The sequence below is a fragment of the Neolamprologus multifasciatus genome, chromosome 17 (genome assembly GCF_963576455.1).
Source record: "Neolamprologus multifasciatus chromosome 17, fNeoMul1.2, whole genome shotgun sequence".
Taxonomy (NCBI): domain Eukaryota; kingdom Metazoa; phylum Chordata; class Actinopteri; order Cichliformes; family Cichlidae; genus Neolamprologus; species Neolamprologus multifasciatus.
In genome coordinates, this window is record NC_140455.1 from 33,560,652 (window position 1) to 33,580,293 (window position 19,642).

The 19,642-nt window shown below is 39.8% G+C and overlaps 1 protein-coding gene and 1 long non-coding RNA gene across 5 annotated transcripts in view; one reads left to right on the plus strand and one right to left on the minus strand.

The window, feature by feature from the left end:
• Positions 1 to 3,164: 3,164 nt before the first annotated feature.
• On the plus strand, positions 3,165 to 6,656 carry LOC146499716 (uncharacterized). The gene is made up of 2 exons (XR_014870394.1): positions 3,165 to 3,547; positions 3,580 to 6,656. It is a non-coding gene; the product is annotated as an uncharacterized LOC146499716 (long non-coding RNA).
• Positions 6,657 to 7,264: 608 nt separating this feature from the next.
• The window catches only part of LOC146499717 (chemokine-like protein TAFA-5), a 181,121-nt gene continuing 168,743 nt past the window's right edge, over positions 7,265 to 19,642 (minus strand). For 3 of the 4 annotated variants that reach the window (XR_014870391.1, XR_014870392.1, XR_014870393.1), the window contains 2 exons: positions 15,595 to 15,789; positions 7,265 to 8,060 (listed from right to left, as the gene is read on the minus strand). Coding sequence is in view for 1 of the 4 variants with exons in the window: in XM_085138845.1 (XP_084994971.1) it covers positions 8,052 to 8,060 (9 nt within the window). In the remaining 3 variants the exon portion in view is untranslated. The remainder of the gene's footprint in view (positions 8,061 to 15,594; positions 15,790 to 19,642) is intronic. The other variant, XM_085138845.1, reaches the window with a different exon arrangement.

Below are 19,642 nucleotides of genomic sequence, written 5' to 3' on the forward strand. Positions count from 1 at the left end.
AACCCCGCATTGTCCTGTCTTAATCAAATTAAACCATGTAAAGGCATGACTCCAAATGGTGTCAAAAAAAAAGAAGAAACAACAACAACAAAAACCCCTCAAGGATATGGAGCAGATTATTGGAATTCAATCTTGTGTAATTGTACACCTCTCCCCCACCAGTTGAGATTTTTTTTTTTAAATAGTCCCTTTGAGATCTTGATTCCTGCTCCTGGTATTCCTCTTTGCAATGAGTCACACAGTGTGGTGCACAGGATGATCCAGCCAGATCACTGCCTTAACTCTCAGAGTAAAAGTCAAGTATGGGGGTGCCGAATGGTTCAAAGTCGGATTTAACGAGTAAAGACCTTCCCTTCTCCCTGTTTATCTTGGAATCAAAAGACTTTGTTTCCTGCATGAAGTCTGAAAGGATTCTGATGGATTTACGCTTCTTGTTTGATGAGATTCCCGCACATTCCCAGAGGCGCACTGTAGGATGCAACAGATACTTGAACCAAATACCTTTATATACCTAGAAGTTTCTTATAGTCCCTCTATTTATATTTACATCTGAAGAGCCGTTGATGTATATCTGCTTCTAACATCACTGCAGAAGCGACATGTTGTGCACAGTATAGCTTAGCTTGCAGTGTTTTCAATCTTTGCCAGGTTGCAGAGAGGTAATGAGCAACTTCCAAGTAGCTTGACAATAGTGTGGCACCACTACTAGAAGACCTTTTATAATTAACCTCATCTTCATTGATTTCGTTTAGTAAAATCACATTGTTTACGATTTAAAATTCACCTTTTGCAATAAAACATTATTTCCATGTATTGAACTATTAACTATTAAATTAAACTTAATAGTTTAGATTAAAATATTTTCAGAATCAAATGCATTATTATTTGTTATGCTTTTAAGGAAAAATTATGTTATCTCTGCAGTTTGTGTTTTTCATATATGCAAAAGAAACATTTTAACTTTAAGCACATTAACAATAGAAAGCATTAGAGGTACAACACATTGTTTTCAGAGGACAGAGAGATCTTATTTGGACCTTTAAATGTACTATAGTTTTACCACAGGGAACCATAAATTGTACAAAAACCAATATTGAACATGCATCGTGTTGCTGTGCAAATTGCTATTTCCAATCAAAACCTAACAAAGCCACAACCGTAGATCATGATATTGTAATCAATATTACTGTGTCAACAGCCCCTTGAGCCCTAATCATCATTGTACAAAGCAATTTTCTGGAATTGCGTTAATCGCTCGCTCAAATATTGCCTCAAAGTCACATTTTCTGTCTTTCTTAAAACCTATTACATCAATCATGTCTTTAAAGCTGAATAAATGATGTAACTGTTAACTGATTGTATTTGTATTTTAATATTAACATTATTAGAAAAATTCTCAACTTTTTCTTGAGGTTCCTCAAACAGTTTTAAAGGGGACAGTGGAGAGCTTACTTACCTTCAAGATGATAAATGTAAAGTGATTGTTCAAAATGTTTTTGTTTTTTTTTCAAACATGTGTTTAACTTTCATTTTCAACAGCAAATACTGTATATATGTATATATATCGTATATATAAGTGGTCAAAGCCTTTAATGGTCCACATTACATTTTGTGTTGGTGATGGCTTGTTGAAAACATGGTTGTAATTAACCGTCAGTAACTAAGAGGATGTTTGTGATGCACTTTAAAGGGTAGTGTAGTGTGGTTTCAAGGGGATCCTGATAGAGATTTCATTGATATAAACAAGTTCTACCAGTTGATTGAGATGCTAATAAATTTTTATCTGCTGGCTTGAGAGATGTGGATACCCAAGTTTGTGAACGTGATAACTCGAGAAAGAAAGGACGTAGGAGTTTCAAATTGATACCAAAGGTGTACCTACTGAAACTCTCAGACGGGTTTGAATATCAATAACCACGACCTCCAGGTCAAGCTCAGAGGTCAAGTTTTCTGAAAAACTTCTGAATGCATAACTCATGAAGGAAGTCACCTAGGATTTTGAAATTGATACCAAAGGTGTATCCATTAGGAGGCTAAGGGTACCAATATTTGAATAAAAAATGTTTCTTTAAACAATTATTTTACAGGTTCTTGAACTGTGCTCGATAGTTACACAGTAAACATCTGATCAGCTGAAACTTCTGTTAGTTGAAACTATTTTTTATGCTTTATTTAGGCTACGCAATATCAGTGATACTGTGGCCTATGAAGTGTAAATTTAAATATAGACACCACAGGGCATGGGGCATAGGCTAATGTGCATCACAGTCCATTGTTATATCTCAAAATGAATGAAAACCAGTGCTGAATTAGGGATGCCTCACAACATCCTTACAGAAAGACTGCCATACCAGAATTTGGGGGGATTTACCAGTGTGAGCACAGAACATACCACCATTCTGTCAGAGTTTTTTCTACCTCCGAGCTGTGTACAACTGTAGACATGGCAGAAGAAACGATATTGCCAGCGCAGCTAGATGGAAGTGTGAATAAAACAAGACAGTTTGTGCCTCCTTCCTGATGACATCCCACATGTCTTATAATATGGCAGGCATGATTAATCTGAGAACAATATGCGGTGTGTTATGTCTCACAGTCGGCGAAAAAGGCAACATTGCATGACTCTATAATCACCTGGTTTTGACACAGTGTCCATGGCAGCACACAAAAATATTCTGTAGTCTAAAGCTATCATTAGAAGCACCGGTGACAACAGTAGATGAAACTCTAACCTAGGTTAGAGTTAATATATGACATTAATATGCATGTCACAAGCAAAAGGTACCCAAGAGCTCAGACTGCATTCATGGATCAGGTCAACCTCAACCCCAAACCATGCTCACTTAGTGCCTGTTTACCCGGGCCAATCATCACCCCATATGTGGCATACAGAAAAGGTGTTCAGTATCATAATCTTCAACCTCTGCAGTATCCATCCCGGGTCTCTGCTCAATCTTTTTTTAATGAAATGAAATGAAAGTGGCTCTGGGCAAATGCTAGTGTTGTTGGTTCTGAAATAAGGTCTTCATTTTAAATTACTTTTTTTCACTTCTCAAATGCTGAACTTCTTATTTTTAGTAGAATTTCGGCTGCGATGTGGTGATTTGAGTTTATTCTCAGATCTATGCTTCACACACTGTACTTTTTACCACAGGCTAGTAGGATTTAAATGGTCTACAAAAAAAACTATATTTGAATCACTTATTCTTAACATTGAACCTTTTTCATTTTCAGATCTTTTATCCTCCTATACTTTATGACTGCATTTGATTTTGGACTTTATATCCATGTATGCTGTCCTAACAAGGCTATGGTAGCTTGTACACTCTCCTCCTGTGGTCTCCAGAACTGCTGAATGTTTGTGCAGAAAACACGGCCCTACCACAGCTTCCTCGCTTTGCATTCACCTGCTCTAACTCTGTGTCTTCTGCTGCTTCCAAGCTTGGGGTTGAAGAGCTCACCGCTTCCTACAGTACATCCTTTTCATATATATCGGACTTGGCTTCACTGCTTAGAATTAGATGCCCTACTGTAGGTTTAAAGTCAGGCCTGGCAGAGTGATTCTGTTAGGAGCGTCAGGAAAACTGAGTCAGATGGAGGAAGGATAAGCTCCAATTATCATGGAGATTTTAAAACCTTGCTTTCTTAGATTTCTAGATGGATCTGCAAAGGTGGGATTTTTTTTTCTACAGGTTTGGTTTAAAAAAGGTAACATAAACCAAAGTTTTTGTTTCATGCGACAAATTCTATCCTAAGTCATAATCCTAAAAAAAAAAATCCTGAAATATACATATTAAAAAATAAACTGAGAATTTGGGGATTTCTTTCTTAATAAGGTTTAAAGTATTAAAGCAACTGCTTTAACCTCTTGAGTTAATCCCTTTGTTTATCAGCTGGTTACTGAGGATTTTGAAGCTGTTTCCTTTTCCCATTTCTTAGACTTGGTTTCTCACGTGACATTTTCCACTTTGGTAAAAGATTCTCTTCCATTTTGGTCTGTTAAGGAAACTTTTGACATGAAATGTTCTCACAAATGCAAGCTTAGCTCCTATGTGTGTTAAGCATGCAGTAGTCCAGCCAAGCCTAATTTGGAAGTGAATGTTCTGAGCGGTTATCGCCCTCTATCAAAACTGTTGGCTGAAGTTCTAGAAAAAGTCATTTTTAATCAACCATCCTTTCTAGACAAGTACAATATCTGTGAGTCCTTTCAATTAGGTTTCAGGGCCTTTCGCAGTTCTGAGTCTGTTCTTTTCAAAGCAACAAAGGCTATTCTGCTTGATGCTGATTCTAGTGGTTGTTACATCTTAGTTCTGATTTGACACTGCTGATCACGGTTTACTCATTAAGCGCCTGGAACACAGTGTAGGACTCAAGAGCTTGGCGCTTAACTGGTTTTAACTCACAACTTTTGCAGTTAACTTTGGAAAGTCACTGCTTCAGAATCTGGGTCTATCTGTGGGCCTGTTCTTTATTTCCATGTACATGCTTATGCATCAAGATAACTTCTTTTTTCATTGCCATGCAGATGATTTGCAACTGGATTTACCTTTGAATCTTGTAAATCACGGTTGCATGTGAAGGCTCAATGCATCTTGGATATAAAAAGTCCAAAACAGACATCATATTGTTTGGCCCTCTACTATTAACCGAGAGGTTGAAAGATAACTGGGTATCTTTAGTTTTATTAAAACGCAGGTTAACAACCCTGGGATTATCATTGACACCAATTTGAAATTGAACAACCAAGTCAATGCTGTGGTCAAGAGCAGACTATAATCTTCTTTAGATCTGGAAAGGCTCATGCATGAACTTTTTTTTTCCATTTAGTCTGTGTTACGGCCCTAGCAGGGCCTCCTCCTGAAACTGCCCGTGTGGGTGTGTCCTACTATCTCTCCTGCCTTAAGTGCCGTCTTCTTTTTGCACAGCTGACACCCATCAGCAATTAAAAGCACTTAAGGCCAGAGAAAGGTGAGCTCTAGTGCCAGAGAGCAATGTTAGTAGTTGCAGAAGATCAGGAAGATTTTAAAAATTAGTATTATACAAGGTTATAGAAATTTGGTTTGTTAAAAATGGTTTGTGTTGATTTAATTTCTTGATTTATCACTGATTTCTTTTCAAACTGTTAAAGAACTTATTTATCAATGTTATTTATTTTCTTGGTTAAGGATTTGATTATTTCTATGGGGGTAAGGGATAGGATAAGTATAAGCCATAAGGCTTCAGCCTATTCCTTTTTCGGTTACTGTTTGAGTACTTTTATGTAAAATTATAATCTGTTGTTGTTGTTGACTGAAATAAACATTTCAATTCAATTCAATTCAGAATGGTTGGGAATATAACAGTCTGGACCATTGTAATACTCTTGTTAGTCAATTATCTCTAGCTCCTTAACAGAAGGAAACTTCAACTGATTGCTGAACTGTTACTGAACGACAGTTTGTTGTGTTGTGAAATTTTCAGAAACACTTATTTTTATAAATTATAAAGCACTTTGGTTTTAAATGTGCTATAAAAATTAATTTACTTACTTTCTTACAATAACATGATGTGTGTAAAAGTGTGTGAAAAGATATAAATATCTGGTAGGATTATGTTAGGAAGAGGATGTGAGTGTAAAAAAAAATATTGCAAGTCTAAATAAAGATGTATCTGCTGTGGTGACCTGTTGTGAATCAGTGTGGGTCTTCAAAAACTAGCTAACAGTGGAAATGCATAAATATTCACTTGTAGCACCTTAGTGAGTGACTGAACTTCTGATTAAAAACTTAACAATGTTTACAAGAAACTATGAGTTATTTACAATGCACACTGTATTATCAGCTCAGACTAAATTCTACTGTTGGATTGGCCAGGTCACTGGGCTATATGGGAGCTTTCCCTCATGACTGACGCTTTTTATTTGCAGTCCAAGCATCTGAAACTGTTTCATAAACTACATTTTTCAGACATGCTGTAGTTCTTTAGAGAGATATTTGGAGACTTGCAAAGTTAAGATAACAAACACTGGAAAAACTGGAAAGTTTGGCTGATTGCTTTAGGGGTTTTTGTGGCTTTGCAAACAAAAATGATGAGCATGCGTTACACTGGAGAGCAGGAAAATTAGATCCAAGCACAAGAGCTCACTTGAGCATTTGGAAAAACATTGAGGTGTGAACAGAAGACGTGATTACTTGTCCACTTTTGGCTGGCTCATCTGAAACCCATGTTAACGCCAGGCGAGAGCTGGCTTTGACTCCCTTTGTTGTTTATACTGAATTTCTTAGGACTTTACCCTGGAAACAATCTAACTATAAATCCTCTGAATCACCTGGGAAGGAAAAGGAAACTTTAATTTTTTTTTCATACCTTCTTTGGTGCCAGAAACAAATACATTCATTAGAAAAGACCAGAATAAGATCAATTAAAGTTCTTGTTGATGACCTTGAACATCAAGAGCATCTAAATTTGCAGGGGACGTTTCTTGTCATATATTTATTCTTAAAATATTTCATGATATAAAATGTATGTAAATGACCGATACTCCTGCAGCGCTTCCTCTTTCCTTCTCTCCTCACCGTTTTCATCGCCATCGGAGAGAAGCTGGATTTGTGCAAAAAAAAAAAAAAAGAAAGAAAGAAAAAACAAACAAAAAGAAACACAGGCACAAAATAAATTAAGAGATCAGAACCCATAGAGAGGAAATGAGTCAGTATTCCACACCGTGTACAATACAATATCATAGCAAATTAGCAGATTTCAATGGCTTCCACTGACTACCATAGATTTACAATGTTCAGTTGGCTGCACATCAGTCCTTAATAAATTGTGTCACTTTCCTTTTTTTTCATTAATGGTTCGGATAGACAGTGACTTGTAGATGACCATGAAAAGAAAGCGGCTACTGAGGTGTGAACAGAAAACCTGGGACTACGAGCCAGCAGTAATGAGAACAACAGCATTTGTTCACATCCTACTAAACTGCCATTGTGATCACATTTTAAGTCCAATAAGCTTCTCTACAAAGGTACAACATATAAAACTGTTAAATATATAACTTTTTAGGGCCTTTCAAAATACATTTAATGACTTTTCTTTACGCCTTCTTTTCAGACTTAACAGCATTTAATACTCTCTGTAGATAGTTATCATTTCTCTGGTAATGATTTGCACTCCGTATCCATGATCAACACGACACTTCTTCCTGTAAGCTGTCCCAACTGTAGCTACTGAAAAATGCAAATCAGATTTTTTTTTCTGTTTTTTTTTTTTGTTGTTGTTTTTGTTGTTTTGTTTTTTTGATACACAGTTATACGTATGTAGTACCTATATCTCCAGTTCCAAAATACAGTGGTGAGCTTAGTCTGCGAAAAAATGTCCGTAAGGTTTGAAAAGTACTCCTTTGATTGTGTTCGGCACGTACGCCGCCGGCTGCAAAGGTTCGTTTGTGCACGGAGTCTCTGTGGGGGCAGTCGTTGGTCGGTGGCGACACTCAAAGCATGTTAACAACGTTTCCGCGTGTCTTTGCCAGATGGTCCTCTCTGTCATAATGATCATATTTGTTGTTTTGCTCTTTGGTCTATAAAAATATGGGAGGTTTACTCCAGCAGAAGGCCTATTCACAGCAGAGTGCGCTCGGTTCGGTTTTTACGGCCTCGCGAGCTGGTCTGAGAAGCGTCACATTGTGTTCTGTAATGACCCCGTCTTCGCCCTGGAACTCCTGCACTAGTCTAGGAGACAGATGTGGGAAATCCCGTATTAAAAGCAGTTAGCAGCTCCAAACAGTGGACTTCCAGTGAGGCGAAAAACAAAACAAACATTCATGGGATTTTAAGGTGTCCGAACCTCCGTGGCATGAGCATGTGCTGCTAAATTCACAGAGCAGGCAGATAACAGTGGAGAGGAGGTGGATACAACATGTTGACCCAACGACAGATAGCAGGAGGGAGCAGTCAGAAACCCGCGGTGGCCAGTCACAGGAAACAGGAAGTGTTTTATAGTAAGTTTGTCCAGTGTCACAGGGAGAGATGACTCCCTCAAACAATCACTCCCTGGTTTTCCCGTCTCTGGCTGTGTTACGAGACCTGTGAATCAACAAGAACAAAGCAAACATGAGAGAACTGTTTTAGCACTCGGTCACAGTCATGCTCAGCTCCACAGAGAAATGTCTGAGGATGTGTCGCATCAAAAACATTTTGGCTCAAATATTTTCACTTCTATGGCCAGCAGAAAGAAAATGACAGAAAATATATTTTGTCTTTTTAAATACAATTCACATATGTGACGTTGGCTTTTTATTTGCAACAGGAATGTTCGTTTTCATTCAAATAAGCACCATCATCTCATTTTAAAGTTTGCAATCTGTTTATTCACTTGTTTGCCAAGAGTTGCATGACAAGACTGATACTACTTGTGTATACAGAGTACTGTGCACAAGTCTTAAGTCAGATCTTAATTCTATATATTTTGCTGGGGAAACAGGTGCAGACAAACATGGAAATACTGTATTCAAAGCCAAAACAGAGTTTGTGTAACTCTGCACTTAAAAGTCAATATTTGGTATGACCCTCTTTATTCTTCAACCTGAGTGCTCTTATGCAAGCTTCCTTGTCACTTCTTTAAATAGTTTTTAGGAATAGTTCTCCAGGATTCTTGAAGGACATTCAAAGGTTTTCTCTGGATGTTGGCTGCCTTTTGGTCCTATGAAAATGATCCCAAACTACTTCAGTAATTTTGAGGTCTGGGCCCTAGGGAGGCCAATTCATGACTGATGGCGTTCCATTGCATGTTGTTCTATCCAGGTATGGCTTCTTGCATGGCCTGTGTCTTTGTGATCGTATTCATGCTGAAAAGAGTCTGGTTCTTGTGTAATTTTCTTAAGTTGGAAAAACAAAACACATTCCTTTGGAAATGGTCAGGTCCAAGGGCTGGGCTGAAAATGTCTTAAAAAGCAGCCAATATCCAAAGAAAAATCCTTCAGAAATGCTGGAGAACTATTGCTCAGGACCACTTTAAAAAATCACAAGAAAGTTTGTTTCTTTGGGAGCAAAATTTGGAGAAATAAGGGCTCTAGCTTGGTTTACGATTAATTCAGCTTATCAAAAAGACTACGCAGAATTAAATGATTAGCCTTGCAGTGTCCAAATATTAAAGGTCACATACAAACATCTCAAAAGCTCATTAATTAATAAATATATAAAAATGACTCCTCCGTGAATCGCAACCTTATCGTGGTGGAGGGGTTTGTGTGTCCCAGGGATCCCAGGGGCTATGTTGTCTGGGGGCTTTTGCCCCCTGGTAGGGTCTCCCATGGCAAATTGGTCCTGGGTGAGGGACCAGACAAAGAGCGATTCAGAAGACCCTTATGAAAAGAACACCGAGGGAACAGTTTACCCTGCCCGGGATAGGGTTACCGGGGCCCCGCCCTGGAGCCAGGCCCGGGGAGGGTGCCCGAGGGCGAGCGTCTGGTGGCCGGGCCTTAGTACATGGGGCCCGGCCGGGCACAGCCCGAAGAGGAGGCATGGGCCCATCCTCCCGCAGGCCCACCACCCGCAGGAGGGGCCATAGGGGTCGGGTGCATTGTGTGCCGGGTGGCGGCCAGGAGCCGCCAGTTTAGGCTGCTGCCCCCGCGACCCGGCCTCGGATAAAGCGGATGAAGATGGATGGATGGATAAAAATGACATTCCACCATTTGGAGCTATTCCATTATTATAGTGATCTTTAGGGACATTTGTTTTCTTTCTAAGATAAGCTAGCAAGGCTTACATTTAGTCCATTCAAAAAACAGAGCAGAGCAAACTGTTCCTTTCCTTCTCCGCCATAATGTTAAAAATAAAACAACGCTAAGTGGCTACTCTTGAAGCACCCTTTAACAAAACCATACGAGAGAGGCATCTCACTGAAATTTCAGCAGCAAAGCTGATAGGGATCATTCTCAGTATGCCAGTCTATTCTTCCAAAGAACAAATATATTTTTTCGCAGCCATTGTGTTGACATAAGCATCACACATGACTATTGCTCCGTGCCAGACTTAGATGTTAATTACAGGATTGTATGAGAGCTTTACGAGTCAAATATTTAGAACTCTTCAGGGGGTATAACCCAGTAACAAAACAAGTCTCACAGTGCAGACACTGAAAAACAATTAATCTAGCAGCAGAAAGACAAATCTCGGAGCCTCCTCACCATCTGGCCCCCGCCAGTCACACAGCCAACTTGATAGAGGTGCTGATGCCTTCCAAGACATTGCCACTGAAGCTTAATTCATAATAATGAACTCGTGATGATTTCACAGGGTGCAAATTACCATGAAAGGGGCAGGTGTTGAACGGGGTTCTAGCATGTATCACAGATGACAATGTCTTATGCTCTGGGAATAATAAACATCTCTGTGAGCTCGGGCTTTAATGGAGATAATGTCATGGTTTTGTTGGAGCTGGGCATGGAATTACCCAAAGGTTTACTTGGTTAAAGCAGGGCCATGACTTTGCTAACTGCTTGACTGTGATGCCTAGCCAAAACAGGTGTTTAATCCTAGCATAATAAGCACAGTTTCTCTCTGTGCCTCCTAGAGGGCACACGGAGACTACAGCTCAACAGTAAGAAGCCACTGGTAAAATGGAAGGAGGATAAATTAGTCGCACAAAAATGTGGAAGAAAAGAAATACAATGCAAGTGATTTCAAGCAGACACAGCATATAGACAGGGTCTTGTTTTATTCAAGCCACATAGTGTGTGTCTACCGGGGTGGATTTTTGTTTTTTAATATCGTCTTTATGTTTTGTTTTGTTTTTTGCTCCCTCTTTTTTCTTTCACAGCCACGCTGTTGCGAACGGCTTCTCATAAATCTCACGCGCAAGTCTCGTCTCAGGGAAACGCAAGCCTTCCCATTTCAAAACAGCAGCGAATGTCAGACGAATATGAGATGAATCTGCCCCGTGAATAACATTCACAGGCCTTGGGTGATTATTGCTTAGAGTTTATCGGGAAGCAGCTACGCAGACAGCGAGCAAATACTTTACACTCTGGTGGCAGGTGGTGGTGCAGAGTAGAGGGAAGCATTATGCAGCGGTTCTCTGGCTATTGAACACGCCGGGCAAACGTTTAGGACGGTGGCGTGAATAGACTTTCGATTGAGACTGATAACTGCTGGGGGTGTCATAGTAACAGAAGGGAGCATCGTGGACTGAATCCATCTGTGTTAATGTGTAATTTGTGCAGCATTTCTCTTCTTATGGAGCAAGCGGACAAACCACTCGATACTTATCGATACGCGCCCGGCAGCTTTTGATCGAGGATGCGGAAAACATTTGAGTTCAGGGACGGTACAGGCCGCTTCCTGTCTCGAGGCCACAGCTGAAGCACTTTAATGCAACAAAAATGAGAATGTGCATACATGTGGCAGTGGCTTTCGTTTGCGTCGCACTGCTCTAAATAAAAGCATTTCCGCGAGTTGGAAGTATTGAAAGCGAATGCACCTGGACATACGGCCTTGGCTTGACATTTCTTCTCTGTCTGAACTCTTGCTGACTTTCCTCGAAATGTCACGGCCACGTGACCCACAGGGGAACAAGTCGGTGGGTGTGCATGAAAGAAAATTGATCCACTTTGCCTATCCGCACTCTTCATCGAGGCGCTGTTCGCTGGGAATAATGCATAATCTCAAGAGGACCCAGCTGATTAATTGATGTGTTTTTGCACATTCGCCGGAAGCTTCGCTGAAGCCCTCCCGTTCAGCTCGTTCCACAGCGCGTCTGCTTTTGGATCTCCTGCTCGTCTCTAACGCTCGTCTCCGCGCTCGCCCTTTAACGTTAAGTCTTGTGCAGCTGAGCCCCGCGCTCTCTCTTCAGATTTTAGCAGGCGAGCGGCACAACATGATTCCGGATGAATATTCATAAGCGAACTTGTTGGCTAGGAATGATCCACAGGTTAATAAGGGATGGGAAATCGCTCATTACATGCTGTGAAGTTGGATAATGCCTGAAGCAGATGCTGAGATCAAAATACATGAACATGTATGCACGCGCCTCCAGACACTAGGCCCCATTCCACATTAGGAAAGAGTTCAAAGCTATGTGTTATGTCATTATCAGCCCTTTCATACTGCATTTCTTCAGAACATCAAAGCAAACACAGTTCACTCTCTGCATTCTACAATATGATCAGAACTTAATGCTCAAGAGTGGAGTATTAGAACAGATTTAACCACGGTGGCATCAGGCTGGTGACAATGTTGCCAACGTGTTCTTCAATACTTTTATGCATCGACTACAGCTGCTCGTAAAGCTACTGCGTTGCGTGGCTCTGTGTGAGATCAGCTGCTCGCAGGCAATGCAGAATCGCCTTCCTTCAGAATATATATTAAAGGATCAAATGTTTAAATGCAATCTCAGATGGCCTCTTCTGTGAGTAAATAGACAATAATCTCTTTGATGCACTGTGCAGAGACCCAAGTTCACCACACACATTCCACCCCTTTTCTATTTATAGCTCCAAATCTACTGAAGACTTGCTGTCTGGAGTGAAAAGCAGCAGGATCACATTTTTCCTCAAAAGCAAATTATAGCATGGGCCATAAAAGCTGACAGTATTGACCAAAAGAAGAGCCTGTTTCTCAAAGACTCCACAAAAGTGGCCGTTTTTATGACTTTGGCCTTATCCCTTTTTTATAATGCTGTACCTTAAATTTATTGCAGGGCCACTCTCTATTTCCCGATCGCTATTTATTAATATCAGAGTCTGTCTGGCGCCTTGTTTTATTTAAGTGCACAGCCACCATCTGACACAAGACTTTAAAACAATATACAAGGCATGCCAATAAAGCAGGTTGAGAATACACTGAGGGGGGGTTTGCTGCACACATGGATTTTCTCTGGTTAAACACACACCAGGGAAATTGTCAGCTTATGGTAAAATACATAAGCCAAACAAGGATATCAAACAAGCAGACGCTCGCTTAAATTGTATCAGGATTTATGAGAGTCTACGCTTCCTGCTGTTTGTGTGTTCTGCTAAAGCTGAAAGATGCGGTCTTAGTGTTGTAATGAGTTCATAATGTCGGTTGTAATGATTTTCATACACTTTTAAGACATTTGACCGTGAGCAACAGGCAAGATCAGTCTCCTCTGTAAGGTCATGTGGAAAACTACCTTCATTATTAGTTTATTAAGATGTTATAAAACCGAGCCCGACAGATATATCAGCAGGACCGACACATCGGCCGATATTTTTATTTGCCGATACGTTGGTATCGGCAAATAATGTACAAATGATATATTTTTAAGCTTGTAGTGGCTCTATAGTGTAATGTTATACACATTAGATCCTCACTATGATTCTGGGATGAGACACATTCAGTATGGGGTTGGATTAAGAAGGCCATCTGATTTAAGAAATCTCCTCAATCGAATATGCACAGCTAATAATAGTTTTTATTTTTATTAACCCTGTAAGACCTACCATAGAACCCAAGTCCGCCAGAGCTTATATTATATTTTTACATGCTGTAGTGCCATTTTTGGGAGCATTTCAAGCTGATATACATCAATACAACCATTATAGCCCAGATTTTAATAATGGTATGCATTAAGTGCATAGTAATTACATAAAGTGCAAAAAAGTGCAATAAACTACCAAAAAATTGAAAATCGTTTTTGCTTTTTTTTTTACATATATTTCTAGTTAGAGAAATTTAAGAGGCTTATCCCTCAAAACTGTAAATACAAAAAAGTTGCACAAAATAGTTTCCCACCACAGGAAATTTATTTTGAGTGTCTTCATAGTTTTATTTTTGAAATACACCAATTTTTATTAGGGGTGCAACGATACTCGTATCGAAATTGAACCGTTCGATACAGTTCTTTCAGTTCGGTACGCATATGTATCGAACAATACAAAATTTTTAATTTATTTTATCAACTTTCCTTTTGACGATGCTGTCTCTGTTGAGCGCTCAGTGGATCTGCGCTCGACAGTGCAGCCTAGGCGGAGTAGTCAAACACAGATTCACTGAGCGCAGGGCAAGCTAGCGAGACAGAAGTTAAGCTAGTTGCAACATGGCAAATTGAACCTCCCCCACCCTCATTCAGATCTGGCGTTTGGAACTATTTTGGTTTTCATGTGACGTGTGACCCTGAAGGTAAGCGTGTCATGGACAAAAGTAAAACAGTATGTTGGATGTGCCACGCAATGCTCAATTACATTGGTGGGAACTAGTGCGTTAGCAGGTTAGCTCGTTAAAGTGTTGGCTGTCCAGCCCCATGCCCCTCGGTAGCTCGTTAACAGAGATTTGCCGTGTTGTGGCGTTAACGTCATTTCAGATTAACGCTGACAGCACTAGTGGGAACACAACGAATATGACTGCACATTTACTCCGACATCATCCTAGTGCAAAGACAATTGGAAGCAGACAAAAACAACAAGCACGCATGCTACAAACTTTACCCGAGTCATTTAGACAGCCGTTAGCACATGATTGTCCTTATGGGGACCTGATATGTTTAATATGCTGCTGAGAATATAGCCCAGAAGAAGCGTATAGTATAGCTTTTATTTTGGAAAGAGCCATTACTCTGTAATAAACTCTCTTTTCCAAAGATGAGTGATTCCTCAATCAGATATTAATTTTTTTTATTACTTTGTTGTTTCAGCAACATTAAATTTAAAAACTGTACTTTTAAGTTAAAATATATATTTAGAATTTTAATAAATGACAAATTAAAAGGCATGAACATTTTTTTTTTGTATCGAAAAAATATCGAACCGTGACACCAAAGTATCGAACCGAACCGAACCGAACCGTGAATTTTGTGTATCGTTGCACCCCTAATTTTTATATACTGCAGGAAAAAACGAAAATAAATATTATAATGCAAATTTGCAAAATAACAGCATATGCATCAAAATAAACTATTTCCAGCAGTGCAATATGAGTCCTAAGCATCCCAGAAATGACACAGAAAGTCATAAAGTCAAACATAACTTTTAAAAACACCAGTATAGGCTCACAAGGCCCTGATGGTAAAAACTACATTTCCACAAAATGACATCACTCAGGCCTTAGGCAGGTCATGGCGGACATGCGATAGTTCGCGCTGATGGACGTAGGAAGTGTTACAAACAGCTGATCGGATCGGCAAAGCGTGTTTCTGGAATATTATGTTTTTGTTGCTGCAAGTGCTTTTATGCAATTTTTGCAAAGCTATATGTGGAAGGAAACTGTGACCTAGGACAAGCTGATGGCATAAGATGTAAGTACAACTCCTCCGGTTTCATATGCAAAAAAAATTATTGCGCTAGCTTACGTGGTTGCAGAGCTACCAGGATTTAAAAATAGTTATGCAAAACAGAGCGTGCCCGCTCCGACCGGCTTTAAAGGGTTAAGGACTCATAAATAAAACTGTACCAAATATATGACAAATGTGTGTATATATGTGTGTCTGTTTATATTTAACGATGTGAATGTGAAAAAAAGATTAAAATATAAACGAGTATATCAGATCTTTATCTTTTTTCTAATCACCAAGTCTCAGGATCGGTCTCAAAAATCCTATATCAGTCAGGCTCTAGTCATACATTTAAGGATTTCTTGATCCTAATTCAAGGGATTTGTCTTGTACCTTACTGCCTCCACAAGGCTCTTGGTGCTCTGTAGCTGCTTGTGTTGCTTCCTGCCTTTGAGGCCAAGGTAAGGGTGGAGCTGTTGTAATGGTGGTGGTGGTGGTGGTAGCTGGAAATTGGCTGTCTGTCAAGGGGTCATCAATGCTTTCCATAGTGCAAGAGTGTCGAGGGGGACTCTTGTCACGTCATAGAGCCTGGGGGGAGAAAGGGACAGGGGAAGGCGGTATGGTTATAAAGCTCAGTTTCATTTCTATTTCTGTTTATTTCCAGATTTAGACACAGTCACAGCACCGCCACCACCACTGCCACCATTACCAAATTTATCTTTTTAAGGTGTCATGGAAATGTGCCCGTTTGGATTTGTCTAAAGATGGAGAGCTATTCTGTGCATGTGCTGGGCACTGATGCTGTATTACTTGTGTTCCAGTTAAATATAGGAGTGTGGGAGTGGAATAGGGTCTGATTCTGCGTAACAGTAGCCCACATGGAAGGAAAATAGAAAACAGCCCTGTGTTTCTCCAGTGACTTCTTAAATATGCTATAAATGTAAAGCACTGATTCATTCAGGATTCATTTTTCTGAAATAATTTGTAAATTATTGTCCTTTACTTAAAATTATAAGCTGGATAGGAATTTATAAGTATCAGGCCTGCTGCAGTCTTTCCGCCACTTTAGTCCAGATTAAAGCATCTCAGAAACTATTGCATATATTATTGTTTATTCTGGTGTAAATTCTTACAGTCCCAGAGTTAGGAGACAATATGGTAAACAACTGTTTTATTCCTGCAATGCAAGTTCGTTGCTTTTCCAAGGGCATCAAATATCTTTTTTAAAAATAAGCCAGTGGCATCTAATAGTTATAAATTACTTGCTCAAATACACATGACTACAAAACGACCCCCTGGGATCACATTTAAATGCAACCTAACCAAGTAGATTTTGGAGTTTTAATTTAAATAAGTAGTTTTAGTGTGCAAACCTTACACTGAGTAAAACAGTGAGTGGAGACTGTGACGCAGCCAAAATTACTGCGACTTGATGCCTTTGAAATGATTGCTTTGAAAATGGGGACCAGGTCTGCGACCGTCCAATGCCAGCTTTAAAGAAATAGTGCTATCAAGTTGGTAGTTACATGCAATCTGTTTGTGATTAACTGTGACAAATTGGCAAAAATTTCAAATATATTGTTGTCTACATAAACAGAAATTCATAAAAACTACATTACATTCAGTAGAGGTGGGAATCACCATACATCCCACGATACGATATTATCACAATACTTATCGCACGATACGATATTATTGCAATTTTTTAAAATATTTTGTGATATTCAGATTCTGTACATAAAGGTAAACTTTATCAATATTCATTTTATCTAATATCAAAGTCTCACACTCAGTCTCTCATTTCAGTTTTATTGTTGACAAACTGAACGGTTTGTATTACAGTCTAGTCCAACTTAACTGAACGCAACCATCTGGTACAATTATAGCTATTCTGAACTATGCAATTTATGAAAACTATGCAGCCCATTCAGCAACTGAAGAAACTCTGAAGTCAGAGCATGTTCCAGTCCACAAAAACCTTTTTTGTAACAAAATATCGATTTCTGCTGTCCCTGTATCGATACATTATTAGCAAACAAAATATCACGATACTACACAGTATCGATTTTTTCCCCCACCCCTAACATTCAGAGTCCAGAATACAACTGATTGAGATGATTTTTCTTTTGTAAAGAGACGTGTTCAATTCCATTCAATACCATTTTATTTATATAACAGATGCCTCAAGATGTTTTTTATTGTAAGGTGAAGACCCTACAATAATACAGAAAAAAATCCCAACAATCAAACGACACTGATCCTCTCTGAGCAAACACTTGGCAAGAGTGGAAAGGAAAAACTCCCTTTTACCACGAAGAAACGTCCAACAGAACCAGGCTCAGGGAGGGGCAGCCATCTATCAGGGGTGTGGGGAGGAAGACATGATAAAACACTAATTGCAAGATTGTGCATTTCTTTGAGTTGCCTGGACTCTGACATGACATACGTTAACAATCGATGTACTGCTTGGCCCTGATAACCTAAATCTGCATCATTTCTAATGGGCAGCAGGGGGCCACGTTTCAATTTTTCTTGTACTGTTGGCAAAAAGGCTATCGGCTTACTGGATCTGCAACCTCATTAAACATTTCTCTGATAAATTCATGGAATTAGTTGCAAATTTTATTGAAAATAACACCATTTCAGCTTGTCATGTCCAGTTTCAAGATACCAAGATTGTGACAGCTCACCTTGAAGTTTCCACAATTAACAGAATTTAATTAACCAGCAGGTATATTATAGCACCCTTAGTTAAGAAGATATTGGCAGTTCAAGCAAGTTAAAGCTTCAGGTAATATCTCACTGAGAGGACTGATGAAGCTTACACTGCTTTCAGTAATCTCCAGTAAAAACTGCTTATCTTGACAGTTTAAAAAAGAACAAAATTCTCCCAAAGCCTTATTTGGTAAATGCTTTGCCTCAAAGCTGAAAACATGAATAAGTTTCTCTTTCACTGTTTGAAAAGGAGAAACGTGCTTTTCTGAGATCAGAAGTACTATACTTGACTTGGGTGTGAGTGTGCCCATGTTTTGTCCTTGCATGAGTGCGTTTGTTGTTTCCTTCATGTCGGAATACACCTGCACCTCTTGGGACTTGAAACTGCTTGGAGTGCAAACATAAGCCAGCTATCACGCTGCGCTTTATGGAATCAGTTTCCACTTTTGGCCACATGGAAATGTTGGAAACTGTAGAAAAGGGAGCAGGGTTGAAATTCAGAATGAAATAAAACAGGTAATCTTTCACTGGGTAGCAGAGGCTTTGGGTTTAGGCAACAGTGGGTCAGATCAATCCCACAAGCTCGCAGGGAGTTGATAAGAACAGAAAAAGAGAGACTTTCTTGTTCTTTAAGTCAGTTCCTCTTGCCTCTCACTTTTTATAGTCCCAACGTTATTCCCAGCTTCCCAAAATGAAGGATTTAGTATTCTCCAAGCCAATGCAATGTGCTGACTTGGCTCCCTGCAGAAGGAAGTTGGCAGACAGAGCTAATGGTTAGCAGCAACAGGGTTTCTTTCTCTTTCTCGCTTTCTTTTGGCCTGTCTGTGGTGGCCAAGCAGCTGTCTTCTTAGTGGTGATTCTGTTCAACTCACTGTTGGATGTGGCTGGAGGGCCCAGAGGGATCAATTACCACGGTCGATACCAACCCAGAACCACAGGGGGGCGGGGTGAGGGGGGACATGGTGATGGTGGAGGCGTTGGGGGATACCTTAAGGCCCGGCTTGAACTGCATCCACAGAAAGATTGAGAAGAAGAGATGGCGGGGGCAAAGATGGGGGTGGCCATCAGCATCCGCTTACAAGCACCAGTCGAAAAAGCTTTTTCATACTCAGCTGAACAAACTTGCCGTCACTGGCAGAAATACAAATGTGTAAATACAGAGGACGCTTACAGGCAGACACAGACTGGGAGATCATCTAGTGCAAACCTACCCATTTGTAGCCGGAGATGTTTATGGCGGGATGTCCTAATCCACGTATGCATTTGAATTTCCCACGCAGAACCCTGACGAAGTTCATAAAATATGCATACGCGAGAGCTCATATTATCAAATATTGTGATATTCTCTCTTTCCTTGAAGAGGGTGAAGTAACTGCTCTTTTCCAACTGTGTTTTCTCTCCTCTCCTCTCCCCAGTGAAAAAGTCTTGATTACAGTAATCACAGTCTTTCTCTCAGTAGGTGCCACTTCTGCTCATAGCTCTCTGCTCAACGCCTAAATACCCCAATCAGGATCGTCCTAATGAAACATATGATTAAGACTTAGTTAGACAACTGCGGATTTTTAGCCATTCCAGTTTTTTTTTCCCACTGCTTCCTGCAATACTGCTGTGTAATATTCACTTGAAAATACCGGCTAAGCGGCCTGGCTGTTGGATTTTGCGCAATTATAACCTTCCAAAGCTTCTTTGGAAGCAAATGTCCCTGTGTGTGAACTTAACGGGTACT